General features: G+C 55.9%; 1 protein-coding gene across 1 annotated transcript in view; it reads right to left on the bottom strand.

The window, feature by feature from the left end:
• CARD11 (caspase recruitment domain family member 11) overlaps nucleotides 1-16,151 on the bottom strand; it is a 115,736-nt gene that overhangs the window by 45,289 nt on the left and 54,296 nt on the right. Inside the window, 1 exon segment of the mRNA XM_049639339.1 lies at nucleotides 3,959-4,092. Within this exon segment, the coding sequence (XP_049495296.1) occupies nucleotides 3,959-3,965 (7 nt within the window). The 5' untranslated portion in view covers nucleotides 3,966-4,092.

The raw sequence follows: 16,151 nt of genomic DNA, 5'->3' as shown, positions 1-16,151 counted from the left end.
AAAGCGAACAGAGACGACGGCCACATGAGGCGCGGCAGACACATCAATGTCCTCTGTTTGCCCCCCACTCACGTCTCAGAGGACCACGGCGCTGACCGCTTGTTTGCACCAAGTAAGCCCTCCGGCCCGCGGACTGACCTGCCTCACCGAGGACCGGTCCGCAGGCTGGGGGTGTCATGCGGGGCCAAGGAGACAGTCGGGGGGACCAGGGCAGAAGGCGGCGCGGGCGTGAGCAGAGCTGGCTCGCCGTGGGGCCAAGGCGCGGGCAGCTGGAGGCCGCGGAGGCAGAGAAGGTGAGGCGGGCAGAGGGGGCCGGTCCGCGGAGCGAGGCCTTGGGGAGACGCCCCCCGGGCCCAGGAGACGCGGCAGGAGCGGTCTCTCTCCTTCCGGCCCCATCGGCCTTGGCCGCGTGTGCTGCCCGGTCCCTGCCGTAGGCCCCCGAGAGTCTCCCCATGGATCAGAGCTGCTGGAAGCTGGGATTCCGTATACACAACCTGAAGAACGCAAGGGACCGTACCTATCTGACGTCACAAGCAACCGCTTTAAGCTAATTAAAAGCGAGCACCCAGGGGCGCCTGGGGGGCTCAGCCGGTTAAGCGTGCGGCTTCGGCTCAGGTCGTGATCTCATGGTTTATGAGTTCGAGCCCTGCGTCGGGCTCTGTACTGACCGTGTGGAGGCTGCTTGGGATTCTCTCTCTCTCTCTCTCTCTCTCTCTCTCTCTCTGTCCCTCCGCCACTTGTGCTCTTTCTAAGTAAATAAACAAACTTTATTAAAAAAAGCGAGGACCCAGTCCCCACTCTGTCCAGGGAGCTTTCCACAGACAACAACCCTGGCTTGCAGGCCTAAGTCCCGACCGCTACGAGCCCTCTGGCCGATACGGAGCACGGCCAGCCAGGCCACGTGGTGGCCTTGGGGTTCGGTGCCACGTGACCGGGCCCACCGCAGCTGCTCACCCTGACCCAGAGTCATGCGACCATCTCTATTCACAAAGCAGAACGTACTTACCTAGCCTATTTTTAAAGACTCAATATCCTAAGCACGCGATTCAACACATTTAGCGAGCATGTGGGAGCCACTGATGTTGTCCACCCGTGTCCCCCCCGCCCCCACCCCTCCTGCTTAGAGAATCCTCTGGTTTTTCAGGAATCAGCTGCCTCGTGCTTCAGGGAGGCCAGGCATCTTCTGAGCTGCAGGGGGCAGACCTCGTTTGGTCTGTACCCGTGGTTTAAGAAGCACGTGAAGGGCCTTGTGCCACACACAAGCTGGGGCAGGGAGGGGTGGGGAACGTGTGCCGGGGACAGTTGCCGTGCCTTTCCTGGATCTTCGACAGGGATGCAAGGAAGGAACACTGTCATCCAGCTTTTGGATGTTAGCAGGTGAAGGTGTGTGTGATGCTGGGGGTTGTGCAGCCATCCTGTGACCTGAGGACTCAACCTGACAACCAAAGCTAACACCCCCAGCGTGGCAGAGGAAAAAGACGCAAAGAACCTGGGTCCTCGACATCACCTCCTGGGCACTGAATCCATCCCCAGACCTCTCCCACCACTGGGCTCACACACAATACAATCGAATGCTAAGTCATCGAAAACTGGATTAACTATTAACGCACCCCAAAGCCTCCTGACTAGTGAATGGTATCCACTTAATACAGAGACTAGCTAAGCACAGTGCACTGAGAGGCACTGTGCTTAGCTAGTTAAGAGGCTTACGCTTGTTAAGAGAATCAAAGGCATGTGCCTGGAAATTAGTTAAACAGCAGCTCCAGACAGGGAGACAAGCAGGTCTGGCCGAGAAGCATTTCCGGCCTCCCTTCATGGGCACAGGAGGCTGTGCGGGCACTTGTAGAGCTTGTGATCAGCGGGCCCAGCGTGACAGAAACCCCTCCTCCCAGGACGGGGGAGGTGGGGGGGGCACGCGGCCACACCTCAGCAGGCCTGTCCGTGGGCTCTGCTGGGAAAAAGGAAGATAAAAACGAAACAGGAAATGGCTAGCGCAAAGCTTTCGTCACCCAAACGTACACGAAGGGGCCTCTCCCACCTTCTATGTGCGGAAATGACAGCCTTGACCTAGTGTCAATCCACCCCGTCACCGATACCCTGTGCGCCTCGGCGGCTTCACACACACACTCAAGTAAAACTTGCGAGAGCTGCCCGCTTGCTGAGCACCCTGAGCCACGGGGCCTGCTCGCCCAACACCACAAACCCCTTTCCCCACCAGCGGAGCGGGGTGAGCACCGGCCACGGTGGAGTGTGAGCCCAGGGGCAGGGGATGAAAAGACGTTTCCCGCACGGTCCCTGCCCATATGAGGCACCGAGTGTGGCCGTGAGAGCCAGCCGCCTGCACGGACAGCTGCAGGGGTGCAAGTGGGACTGCGGAGGAGGCGGGGGGACCCTGCCAGAGGGACCGAAGCGCCCCCCAGGCTGGGCTGCTGCTGTGTGCCAGGCCCCGTACCTGTCACCTCCTTCTATTGTCCTAGCAACCCAGAGGGGGGTGAGATCATCCCGGGTCTGCAGACAAGTCGTCTGGACTGAATGGTATCCACGGCAATTAGGAATCGTGACTCTGCCCACGCGTTCCCACCCGAGGGCCAAAGACCAAGGTGAGCGGTGACTCCCCTCCCGGCATCTCGTAGTGGCTGAAATACACTTCGGGATTGGAAAACAGGCAGACCTGACCTAGTAGGAGGTTGGATGCACGTGCCACACGACCCAGGCTTCCCTCCTTGGATCGACCCCTAGAGAAACCAGCCGGTACGTCAGCAGGCTTGTGCAGGGCTGGTCTGCATCGTGCATCCAGACCCCAGAAAGCACACCGACGTCCCCATGCAGGAGAGGGGCTGTTGCCACACGTGGCAGTGGTGGGAGCGGAAGGACAAGGCCACGCCCATCAACGTGGACAAACCTCGGGTCGGGACACGGAGCAAAGCGGCAGGTTACAGAGCACGCCCGAAGCAACCCTGTCCACGTACGTCTCTAAACCATACACAACTAGACCACGCGGTCAAGGGGATCCAGCGAAAGCACACCGAGGAGCCAGGAACTGGTCAAAACCAGAGTGGCAGCTCTCCTGGTGAGGGCAGCACAGCAGCTGGGACGCCCAGGGACGCCCAGGGGACGCTGGTGATGCTGGGGACTGGGGTGCAGCTTAGCTGGGGACCTCTGTCCATTTCATCATTGTCCCTCACACACACACACACACACACACACACACACAGTACTTCTTGGGCAAAACACACGGATAGTGTCGCTAGCCTCTAAGAAAAAACCATTGTGGACACAATTTCAGATGTATTTCCTTCCCACACATCTCGCTATAACTCAGCCTGACTCAGCCTGGTTTTCTGGAATGAACCCAGCAGCTGGTGTCCAGCCTGGGCAGTTTCCTTGAAAACAGCCTGCCCAGAAACGCACCCTCGGACGCGAGGCCCTGACAGCCCATCGTGCCGGATGGTCCCCTGTCCCCGTCAGTCACGGCCAGCACTGGTGCCAGCCCTGCCCCCACTCCTCAGTCCAACCCTAGATCGCATCAGTCTTTTTACAAACAGCGGGAAAAGCAAGGTCAAGGTTTCCGGGCCGGGTGTTACAGGAAGGGCCCCTCCGCTCACTTTTTCACAAGACAGAGGGATGCCCTGCCCGTGGACAAAGTCTGTGGCAGCTGCTGGTCTCGCCTCCCCTCCCCTCATTCACCTGAAACGCTTACCAGGAGGCCCCCTGTTGCTGTTAGAGTGAAGTTCAAAGTCTCGATCTTGGCCCCCAGGCCCTGCACGGTTTGCCTCCCGCTGGCTCCCAGCGTCTTCTCTCAATCGCGTCTCAGGCCGGCCAGTCCTTCCCTGGTTCTTCACCAAACCAGCTCACTGCACCTCCCTCTGCCTAGAACCTCCCCCCACCGCATCCCTGTCAAGTCTCAGCTAAGCCTCGCTTTGTATTTTATACACCGGACGCAACACAAACACAGTACCTGGCATGTGGTCGGTGCTCAGTGGACGGGGGCCGCCGTCCCGTTACGGAGGTCCAACTTCCACTCCTCCGGGCTGGCGCCCGTCCTTCCCCGAGCCAGTCTTCCTCTGGGTCTAGAGCTGTGATGGCCGGAATCTATACAAGGAAAGATAATCTGACTTAGCACAGGCGCGGAGGTTGGACAGAGAGAACCACTCAAGCATCAGAGAGATGCCCCACTTTGGAAGAAAAGGTGAGGAAATCCCCGGTGACGTCTCTGCAGGTGACAGTGACGCAGGGGACAGCGGCCAGGAACTGCTGGGGAGAAGCGTTTCTGTTCTGGGCCACGGCCAGCCTGGAAGGCCAGTGGCCACGCGTCCCGAGACATCTGGGGGTGGGGAGAAGGGCGGGCAGTGGCCTCGGGGTTAGTCCTGGCCAGGGAGGAAGGTCCTCCTTTGATAGGAGTGTTTGCAGAGTGGAGAAGCTCTAATCAGCCACTAATTCATTAGGTCAAGAGCAGCAAACCACATTCCGAGCCCACGAGAGCTCCCTTCGCCGTGAGTTACGTCTTCAGCCCCTGCACACCGTGGGTCTGGGTGGGAGCACGGCACGCTCTGTGATTTCCCCAAGGTGGTGCTCCTTACAGAGACTGACCAGGCCGTCACACATGCCTGGCTCAGTCACTCCAGGAGCCCCGGCGAGGAAGGCTGGGCAGGGGGCAAGGGGAGGCACGACCCCTGAGAAGGTGAGGTGGTGGGGGGGGCTGACGCCCGGCCCCGCAGCTGCCGGGATCCCTGCGGTCGGGGCTTCAGGCAGCTGCTCCTTCACTGACCGCTCTTAGTCAGCGGTGACAGGGACCCTGGGACATCACTGTTTAATCAGGAACATGCTTGGTTTCGGCTTTGAGAATTAATCACAGGTGACACCAGATCTCCCGGGGCTGATAGAAGCTGTTCTTGTCGGGTGTCAGCTTGGATCGGAGTGAGCTGTCACGGGCCCCCGGGCCCCGGGGAGGTGGCAGTGCCTTGCTTCTCCGGAGGACCCCACCCCCTTTGTCTGCTCGTGGCCTCCCTACTCCGCGGCCGGGCCGGGAGACGGACGCGCCACCGGGCGAAGGCTGGGGGCGGCAGGTGACCTTCGGGGCCCAGCGCCCCGGCGGAGGGCAGTAGGCGGCCCGCAGGCCCACGAGCAGAGGCGGACGGAAATTCTACTTCTCCGCATCGGCGTTTAGGAGCCAGAGAACACGCATTTCTTTCACAACCAGAAGAAGAGGCTTTTTACAAAATTAGCTGTAAGAAGGCTTCTAATGGCAAGAAAGGGAGAACAGACTGGCACGGGGTTGTAAAAGCACCCAACGTGTCAACACAGGTTGGAAAAAGTGAGACACGAGCCAACCAGCACTGAGGCTGAACTTTCTATTTCTGCTGTTAGAATTCTGATTACACCCTCAAGAACTTGGGTCGTAAGGTCGGGAAAACTGATAGGATACGTCTCTTGAGAGACTACCGTATGGGTGTAACATTTCACTGGCAGAAACATCATCCCTGATGCTTACAGACGACTAACCGTGTGCCAGGCACTTGCTAAACGCAACCGATAAACCTCAAAAACTCTCTGAGATGGGTGGCACTTTATTACTGCTCCTATCCTCACCATTTTATAGCCAAGAAAACCAAACGTGGGAGGGGTCCAGAGTCGGGACTTGGACCCGAGTTTCTCTGACTGACTCTTATTGCCAAACGGCGCCTACACCTGCTTCTTACAAAATAAAACTTTACTTGGAGAAGGACTGTAACTCGAAGTATAGGTACACAAGCTCCCTGAAATACCACTTTCACGTGGAAACTTCAGACGGAACGGAAACCGAGTTCTAAGATGGCAGCTATGGGCTCAGGGTGAAGAAGAGCTATACTGCGTCGCAAAAAAAGGAATCAACTCATTGGTGCGTTATTAGCGTCTTATTCACACACAGTCGGAGCCCATTTGCCTACAGAGAAGCTGTTTAATCGACAAGCCACACCACTGTGTCGCCTCCTACGTAAGAATAAACAGAGAGCCAAGCCAAGGGTCGCTTGGTGTTGGAGGTAAGTCTTCATGCGAAAGGAAGAGATCGAGAGACGAGTGGATACAAAGAACCTGCAGGAAGCGGACAACGCGCAGAATAAGAGAAAACTTAAAAAAAAAAAAGCCACCCACATCCTGATAATCAAAATCCATTCAGATGAAAAAAGATACTGAATCCACAAAACGATAGTAGGATGCTATGAAAAAGGAACAAAGAACAAGGAAGAGTTGTTAGCAATTAAAGTGCCAGACATTTTACCAATAGAAAGTTTGAAAGATAACGTTGAGGAAGTCTTCGAAAAAGTCAATACAGAGAAGAAAGACAAGAAAGGGCAGGGAAAAGGAGGTTAATTTAGGCTTAGCAGCCAGTAAGTAGAAAACCTGCAAAGAGAATGCAGAGGTTATGTTTCCTTTCTTATCTTGTCTGTGGGGATATGATGTAAAGGGGTGAAGTTATCAGAGGAGTAATATTGGGGGATTTTCCAGACGTGAGCGCACGAGTCTTCAGATTTCAATGGCCATTTGGATCCTCAGGACAATCAGAGAAGAAAGAACCTGCTCAGAACACTGTTGTGAAATTTCAGGCCATAAGGAAATAAGACCCTCAAAGTTTTCAGAAACATCAGGTCACGTACAAAGGACTAGAAGTAAGTTTGGCATTTTCGATTGCGATACTGGGAGCTGGGAGTCAATGAGGCAATGGCTTCACATTTGTGATGGAAAATACTCTTTGGCCTAGAATTCTACTACCCCCGTCCCCAGACTATTAGGCGTGAAAATAAAACGATATTATTTTCAGAAAGGCAAAGACTCTGAACATTTATCTCCCATGCACCCTTTCCCAAGAATCTCCTAGTGGGTATGCTCCGGTAAAATGAGGGAATAAAACAATAAACAGGAATGTATGCAACTCAGGAAACAGAAAATATAATTGGACAAAGCAGCAAGGAAAATTCCAGGATGAGAGAGACGGGGCAAGAGGTAGCCGGCCAAGATTATGGCAGGATCACAGAGAGGCCACTAGAGGGAGGTGACCAGGGCAGAAATGGAATGGTCATGATATATTTCATAATTTAGGAAATGATTTTGGTAGGCAAATGACAGGACTGTGAGATGAAAAAATAATGAAGGCTAGGCACATTAAAAAAAAAAAAACAAAACCTCAACAAATGAAAAAAAAAAGGCAATATTAACTCCAGGAGAAAAGCAAAAAGATAAGAAACACTCACAGCATACAACATGCCTCAACATAAACAGTATTACGAAGTGACAATAATGTAACACATAAAACTGTGATCTAAATGCACTGACAGAATGGAGGAAAGGGACGTGCACGGAGTACGGTATTCAGAAAAGAGGGCTAAATGCTCATCTACCTAAGAGTATGTCTCATATAATAAATAATGCCTTCGAATGGCTATGTGGGTAAACAGCAATGCAAACCGATCGCTTAGAAATAGGGAGGCACATAGCGGAAGAAAACACAACAATGGAGAAGACGCAGGAGTAGGTGCTTCTGGGGATTAGGACCTGGAGACGGTGATGACTAGGCTGGGGAGTGATGTTTTTATTACAAGCCTACCTTACATTTCAACTCTGCGTGATGTGTATGATCTTGGCAAAAAAAAAAAAAAAAAAAAAAAACATAGCAATAATTGGAAATATGGGCCATACATTCAAGTATCAAGAATCAAACGGTTACGGGGCACCTGGGTGGCTCAGTCGGTTGCGCATCTGACTTCAGCTCAGGTCATGATCTCACAGTTTGTGGGTTCGAGCCCCCCGTCAGGCTCTGTATTGACAGCTCGGAGCCTGGAGCCTGCTTCGGGTTCTGTGTCTCCCTCTCTCTCTGCCCCTCCCCTGCTCGTGCTGTCTCTGTCTCTCTCAAAAATAAACATTAAAAAAAAAAAAAAGAATCCAACAGTTACCTCTATTGTCTGTACACTTAAGACACTCGATCTCTTTCCCAGACAGCTCACCTCTTCGTAAACCGGAAGTGCCGACAGTTGCTGGGAGCTTGACAGATGTCATGTCGCTTCCCAGGAGCTCCGTAGGCAGGTTTTCACCTCCCCACTTTACGAGGAGGGGGCAGGATCAGAGCGTTACATAAAGGGGTGAGATTCCCACAGGCACGGAGCGGCAGAGCCGGGTTTCCAACTCAGCCCCCCGGACTCCAAGTCACCCGATCCTAGTTAAACCTGCAGTCATCGCAGCCAACATTCACTAAGCATCGAAGCTGACCAATTAGGTTCCTTGCTTCCTGGGCTCCGTATCTTTCTTTACTGCCTTACGCCCTCATTTTGCTGGAGTGTCCCCTATAGCCGGCTACCATCTCGTTTCACACGACCACCCTGGAAGGCACATACCACTAGTCTATTTTACAGAAGAGGTTCAGGGAGGTTCTGCTCCCTGCCACGGGTCTGCCTCGTCTCCCACGGGACTCAGCATGGGCTCTCACTCTTAAGAGCAGCCACGGCTGCTCCAGAATGTATCTGTTGGGTGAATGAATACAAATCAGATCCCGAATAAAAATAAGCAACGAGCTTGTTATTATACCAAACCCAGGGAGTGCCCAGCCCTTCGGAAAAGAGCTGTCTTTGTGGCACAGGCTCCTCCTCTCTCTCCGAGAGCTGCCCTGGGGCAAAAGCTCTGGAACCAGAAGGGGGTCAGCAGGCAGGCGGATAAATGCATCTCTGGTTAATGGATTCGCCTGGATGGCCAGAGTGAGGCTTGAGATGGAAGGTTTAATTATTCCAAAGAAACCTCCATTTAACCGAAAGGACTTCTGGCCAAAAAAAAAAAAAAAAAAAAAAGGGAAAAATTATTTAAAAGGCTGATCTACGGCCTGTGTGGAAGGACTGAAGAGACCCTGGTCCAGCCACCTATGTGTCTGTGGCCCTGGACACAAGGCTTTATGGAAAGGGACCAGAGCCGTGCCCTCCCGTGGGGCTCATCCGCACCCCCCTCCTCCAAAGTCCCCATTCCTACAAATTGTTTTAAATTTGCAGTGGCGGCTGACCTAACATGCGTTCTCTCCTACCTATTGACAGAGCCCCCGTTTTGTGGGGAGCACTCCTGTGCCCGTTGAAAAACGGTGCTTGCAGCCTCTCTGGTAAGTAGAGATGCCTATGTGACACGATTCTGGCCAAGGAGATGTAAGTGGAAGTTTCTGGAGGCATTTAGAAGGGCTCTTTGAGGGGTGAGTGGCGGAATCAGGGGAGAAGAGCCTTTTATTTGTCCCTGTCTTTCTACCTGGAATGTGGATGCAATGCTCTGACTCAGCAGCCATCTTGTGAGCATGAGGACAACAGGCCACACTCTATGTATGGATTCCTAGGACACCACAAGCATTTTTGGGCCCAAGCTAACCTTTGAGTTCTTGGTTCATGAGAAGAACAAAATCACTAGTATCCCTTTTACACAAAATTCTGATTTTGTTTTAAACAAGATCCAAGCTTTCTAAGAAAGTCTTATTGATCCCAGCCACAGCCTTCTGAGTCCCAGTCTCTGAGCAACTGTCTTTTCTGTCTATTTGCTCCAGTTTCTTTTTTTCTAGATACAAAACCAGAGTAAGTGGGAGGTCAGTAAGGGCTGACACGTACAGCCTGTGCACAGAGAGCCACAGGGAGGGGGAGCACAAGGCCCTCTGCAGGGTCAGCGGTGCACGAGGAGGTAAGGAGCAGCCCAGGAAGTGCTAACAGATGATGTTCCTGGCTCGCGGCAGACAGGCTGGGTGATTCGTCTCCTCTGCCCGGCGCGGTCCTGCCTCGGATCCTGGGCCGGGCCCCTCACTTTTCGGTCTCCAGTCACATACTCCAGCCTCTGCCACATCCACCAGAATCTCTCTCTTCTCTCAGTCAGCCCTCGTTATTCCCCAGGAGCCCGCCCTCACGACAGCCAAGCTCCTCGCTGCCACCCCGGGTGTCACCAGTCTCCCCCGACCACCTCCTCGGGGACCAGGACCCCTGTATTCACACCCGGAGCTCCTCAAGGTGCTGAGCCCATCCATCGACTTTCAGGTGATGCGGGCAAAGGGCCAATGGTTTTTTCTGTGCGATAAAAATGTCTCAACCCGGTATCTTCTAGGAAGGGGATGTAAACATCAGAAGTCAGGGCTGGGGGGCGGTGGGGAGCACGGCACGCTTACTGAAAGCAGAGACCGAAACCGTGGCAAGCATCACCCCCTCCCCCATCCCCCGGCCCGTCTCCCGTCCCAACTTCTACAGCCGGTCCCGACGTGCACGGAGGCCAAGATCTTTGCAAGGATGCCCACCTCCTGCGTTACCGAAGGACACCGCTTCCCTCCAGCTCTCATTTCCCTCCCACGACCGCAGAGAAGCATTTGAAAGATGCACAATTAGGAATGACAGATTAAAATTGTTCTGAAACGTGTGTCAATTTATCCCATTGGCTCTCTATGAGCTTTTGTTCCATTCGGATTCCAGAGCCGTGCACACAGCCGACTGTCAGCTGTGATGGTCTCCGGGAGCCACGGCGGGACCAAACCTAAGTGTGGCCTTGCTGTGGGGCTGGCCGGGGTGGGGGGCGGGGGGAGACCTTGGTGACAATGAAATACCGTTGTCTCCCGCTCTTGCCTCGGAAGCCTGGTCAGCAAATCGCCTTTGCCACGGGGACCGTTATGTCACCAAGACCTCCAGCTGATTCTGGTTCAGCAGTCTTCTGTGCTTTCAAGGACAGACCCTTGGCTTCACCTGGGGGCCCGGTGGACTTCTTTCCATCGGCAGAATCTTCATCGGATCATCTGGGTTGGGGAAGCTTGGAGAGTCCACGGTCCCTCTGAACGCCTCACGTCAAGGCTGGGTTTGCTGTCGTGCAAGCACGTAGCGGCTGTTCAATAAACGATTGCTAAAGCAAACACTCTAATGACCTAAGGTATTATGATAAGAACATCTCGTGGCCACAGACCTGTACTGAGTAGTCTGCTACCCAAGGAGCACCTGGTGACAGCAGGCGCCACACTCAGCCCAGGCGGCCACCCTGCCAGACCCCTCCCAGCGGGACACAGCTCCCTGTTGCAGAACGGACCAACGTTCCCGTACTTTTAACCCGGTTTTGCTGTCACTCCTTTGCACGCCCGCTGTGAGTTCCGGGAGAGGGCTTGCGTTGTGCCCACCCGTGAGTCTCCAGCACACCGCGGCACAGGGTGAGCGCTGCCCAGAGAGCGAACGAACGAAGTGTCCTTCCAGAGTCCGGCCCGGACGCGTGGGGTTTCTACTACGCACGGGTGGCCCAAAGCAGGACGTGGAGCATGCATTTTGGTGCGTGCGTCGTGGAGAGATGTAATTCTAGCACAGGAGAGGTGGGAGGAAAGCACAAGCTACTCTTTGATCTGGGGAGTTGGGGAGGCGGTCTGGGAGGGAAGAAACTGGACAGAGGACACTGCCCTACACAGAATCCTCCTGCTCCTGGGGCTGGCGTGTGAGTGGGTGGGGCGAGGACCTGCCGAGGGAAAGGGTTGGGCCCTTGCATTTCATAGGAAACGTCACCAGCGTCATGAAGTAAGAGCCCCACCCGGAGAGCAGCCGGGAACGAGACGGGAAGGTTCTGTGGGAGCCACATCCGGACCGTGAATCTTCCCCTTCTCCTCCTCCTCGTCCTGCTGGCTGGCCCCAGAACCCCCAGGAGCACGAGCCCAAGTTAGAATGGAGGGTGTGGGGGGCCCACCGGCCTCTGCACATCTCTCTGGGGGGAACACCTGTGAGGTTTGGGAACGAGGACACTTCAGGGCGGACTCGAGCAGGACAGAGGGAACCCTACCCACTCGGTCTCTCGTGTGAGTCAACAGGCATTAGCTGTGAAAGACAGGAGTAGGAAAAAGCAGGAGCTCACAGCAAGGAGGTTCAGCGGGGAGAAGACTGTCCTCGTGAGAAGACACAGGTGACAAATTCAGGGATGTCCAGAGCAAAGTGGGGATGATGGTCCATGGGACGAAGCGGTGGAGGCCGGGCCGGGGAGGAAGAGGGGGAGGAAGGCTGGTCGGCAGCCTCACAAGCTTGCTTTGAGGCCCCAGCAGCCGGGTGCACTGGTCTCTCTCTTCTGCATTTCTAAGGCGCACCGAAAATACACTCAGCATCGATGTGGTAAACAGCTTAAGATGCATCTGTCGCCGTGGGGCCGTCTAGTTTGTGAAATGTCAAGGGAACCGGTAAAGGCAGCGACACCTCTAAACACGTTTCCACGTTTGAAAAGAACTCTGCCGACGATCTCGATCCCCGAGCGGGTTAGTGTCTAGAAGGAGGCAGATTTCAAGGTTCCTCCTACGGGAACGGAGACGGGGTGTCGCGGGCGGCGTGTTTCTGGATCCGGCTTTCCGCTGCTTCCACCCGCGTCCGCGCAAGAGCACCGGCGAGTGAGATCAGGGAGTGAAATCCGCTCGGGAGGGCGGCCACTCGGGGGCCTGAGGCTCTGGCTTTCCCCGGGGGCTGCACGGGGCTTGTGGAGACTTCTTCTCAAAAGGCCTTCAGGTCTGGTCGAGACCCTGGGGCAGGAAGCGGCAGCCTCAGGTGTGATCCGGGCCTCAGACCTTCCTATTTTTACCCTGAGGTATTTGAGGCTTGAGGTCAGAGCAGTACTTTCTCCGACATCGGTTCCCTGGGCAGATTTGCAGGCAGCAGGACAGACGGACAGGCGGTCCCTACTCCTTCGGTGTAGACCAGCAGCGCTGCGTGGCCGGGGTTCCCGCTGGAGGGACCCGCACGCAAGGAAGGTCCTTGCGAGGTTAAAGTACACCGCGCTCCTTGGTGACAAGTGGCATCCCCACCCAAAGAAGATGGGGGCTGTGGCCACAGGATCACGGAAATTCGACTCTAAAAAGAGAGCCGTGCCAAACAACCTTTGAATAAGGAGATAACAGTGTGCGTCCCGGTGGAAAGCACACGGTGCCGAAGGGAGGGTCCTGGATGTGAGCTCCTGCTCTGCCACTTGCCGCTGTGTGGCTGGAGGCACGTGGCTTAACCTCTCTGAGCCCCATTTCTTGGTCTGCAGAGTGGCACAAGCACCTCTAACACCTTAGGGCTGCTACCGTGCACATAGTAGGCACTTAATCACTCAGTCCAGCCCTTCAGAAGCCAACGGGAAACTCGAGATGGAAACGAGGGGTCTGCCTGGACGTCCCGTAAAACCACCTGCACGGGCAGAACTTCGAGCAAAACGTCAAAGATCTGCCTTCGAGCCTTGTGTCTGGGCTTCTGGTTTGCAACTCGCCCACCGGGCGTCGTTAGCATCTATCTCGCCGAGCCCGCCGTGCTGCTCACGGCCTCCGGGAGGGGCCCCTCTCTTACTTCCTCGGACGCCCTGCACCCCAGCTAGTCTCTCGCACAAACGGGCATTTAACATTCACGAAGTGACCGATTTCCGGGGCATAAGCGCCGGCTGTCTTTTCCTTGTTTCAGCTTCCTCCCTTCAGCGGGGAAGACCTTTCTGTCCGCCGCGTGCTGAGGGTTTTCGCCACGACAGCCTGCTGACGGGATCACACGCCCTTCGTTTGCACCCGGCTCGTTCTGCTGCGCCTGCAGTTTGGAACCGAGCGCCCATCTGTCTTGGCCTCTCCATCAGTCACAGATTAGAAGTCTACAGTCTACGTCCCTCCAATCTGTGACCTGCGGGGACAGAGCTATCTGGTCACAAACCACCCCAGCCGGGTGAGCTGCAGAAAAGCCAGCTGGTCCTACACTCTGTCGGGAAGAAGGACTCTTTCATTCGCTGGCGTTCCCGAATGTGGCATCAGTGTGACGGCGGCCATCTCTTCTCGCAATGTGCCCCCCATCCCCCACACACACCCCCCCCCCGCCCCGCCCCGCTCCAGCCCGAAGGACTTTCTGCATCACCAAGGACAGCCCGTTCTAGCCGGTGGTGCACGGGAATTCGGTTCAGTCTGGAATCCTAATTCTTTGAAAACTGATAACCCACACCAGCCAGCATCTTCCGGACTTACGCGGAGGGCTTCACTCCCTCGTTGTGAAAGGTCACCAGCTGACCTTCAGGGGACGCGCTCCTGGACGAAGCGGGGCACGACGCCTCCGTGCCTCTTGTGTCGTGGGCACTCATTCGACAGCAGAGGAGGGGACGGAGTGACTCAGTAACACAACCCACCACAGACGGCAGGGGCGGAGGCGGGCAGAGTCTGACGCTCGCGGTCGCACAGCAAGGCTGGAAAGAGACCCTCGGCAAACTCGTGTCACGCTGGGGGCTCCAGTCACCTCACCTAGGATTACGCTAGACCGAGCTCACGGTCCCGGGAGAAAAGGGACAGTCGGGACGCTGAGGGGAAGCCGCAGGACGCGTCAGCGGGCGTTAGTTTCAAGCGCGACGGGAGCACAACAGGGGCCGCGTCTGACCACACTTGGCATGCCGCTCGCTCAGGAAGGGCCCCGGGGCAAAGCACCGCGTCCCGATCCTTCTGGGACCGATGACCCAGTTTGTGGGGGTTCCAGATGCCTGAGTTAGTCCATTCCCCTCCTTCTGTGCGTCTCGTAATGTCACTACTTACCGCAGACCTTTGGGGAAGGATAAAGCATGGTGCCCGCATCCGGCACCCCCGATAGCACACTTATTACAACAGCCCGCGGTCCACGCCAGGCTGGGCGGGCACAGGAGTGAAATTCACACGGGTCAGATGTCCTGTCCTGGAGCATTCTGACAAGAGATGGCCGGCGGGGGCGGGGGTGGGGGGGGGGGGGGGATGGTTAGTTAAAATGCGTTCACTGGGCATCCGCTGGGTCAGGAGCAGAGTAAGTCTGTACGTCCAATTAAACGCCAGGCTTCTGGGAGGGACACAGAGAAGGAGGAAAGGACTCAGGAAGGGTCTCTTTACTCCTAATTAACTGCAAAATCAACAGCTTCCCCACGGAATGGGGCCCCTCCTCCCCACCGCCCCTGCAGCCCCACATTTCAATGAGCTCTGTGTTACTCGGGTCCCCTATTACTTGAGAGAATCGAGAGCTGGCTGTAATTAATTGTGATAATGTGCTCAGGAGCAGAGCCAGCAGCAGCCTGGGGAGGCTGGCCAGAGATGCTGGCTTCCCCAACATGCCCTCCGCGGGGCTGCACGGACGGCGGGGCGGGCCAGGGCGGTGGGCCGAGACCCCCGTCGCAGGTTGCTTCTGCTGGGTGCTGCATCGAGAAGCCCAGCAAGGTCCCCCCTCCCACCTCCCTGCGCCCCGCTCCCCTTCCCAGTCCCGGCAGCCGTGAGCCCTCGAAGCCAGTGACTCTTAAAATGAAGACATTTGTACGTGCGACAGAATACTATTCAGCCACGAGACGGAACGGGGCGCTGATCCGTGCTACAACATGGACAGACCTTGCAAACGTCACACAGGGTGGAAGAAACCAGACTCGAAAGGCCACGAGCGGCAGGATACCTTCAAATGCCCAGAGGAGGGAAGCCCACAGAGAGACAGTAGGTGGGTGGCGGCCAGGGGCTGGGGGCCGGCAGACACGGAGGGGCAGCCGCTGATGTATACGGGGCTTTATTTTCGGGGCAAGGGACGTGCTTCGGAACTGGGTGGGGGTGGTGGCTGCACAGCCCCGTGAGCATGCTAAACACCAGTGAATTGTTCACTTTAAGGTGGGGGGTGAACATTACGTGAATTTCACTTCCCTCAACCAAATCTGATCAAACAGATAAAAAGCTCCAATTTCTGGAACACGTGAGCTGCTGGTCCCGAACCAACACTAACCCCAGCCCTGACACAGCCTGGCCGGGAAGGTACCATCAACCCAGATGGAGACATGAGAGGGGCCCCACGGGCGAGGCAGGTGCACGCGCCCCTCACCGCTGCCCCAGGGTGGGGGGGGGGGGGTCAGTCAACCCTGGGCTCGGGGAAGTGCGGAAATCAGGAGTGACGTCTGCGGGCTGCGCGTCCAGGAAAAGGCACAAGGGAGGCGGACGCAGCAAAAGGAGGCGGGGTGTGAGGTCTGAGGCGAGGACACGGGCTGAGAAAAAGGCACAGGAACTCAGAGTTTTATTTAGTGCCCGCAGGTGCACGGCGAGGGAAGGGAAGAGAAATGAAGCAAGACACAGCCGAGCAGGGAGGGGGTGGGCGGGGGCGGGAAAGGGAAAGCGGGGTCTGGTCTGGGAGGGCTGCTTCCGTGTTAGTGTCCCTGGGTCAGTCCCCTGGGTGGGGGCGCGG

The sequence above is a fragment of the Panthera uncia genome, chromosome E3 (assembly GCF_023721935.1).
Source record: "Panthera uncia isolate 11264 chromosome E3, Puncia_PCG_1.0, whole genome shotgun sequence".
Lineage (NCBI taxonomy): Eukaryota > Metazoa > Chordata > Mammalia > Carnivora > Felidae > Panthera > Panthera uncia.
The sequence above is the reverse complement of the archived record's forward strand: the minus strand, read 5'-3'. Positions and strand labels throughout refer to the sequence as shown.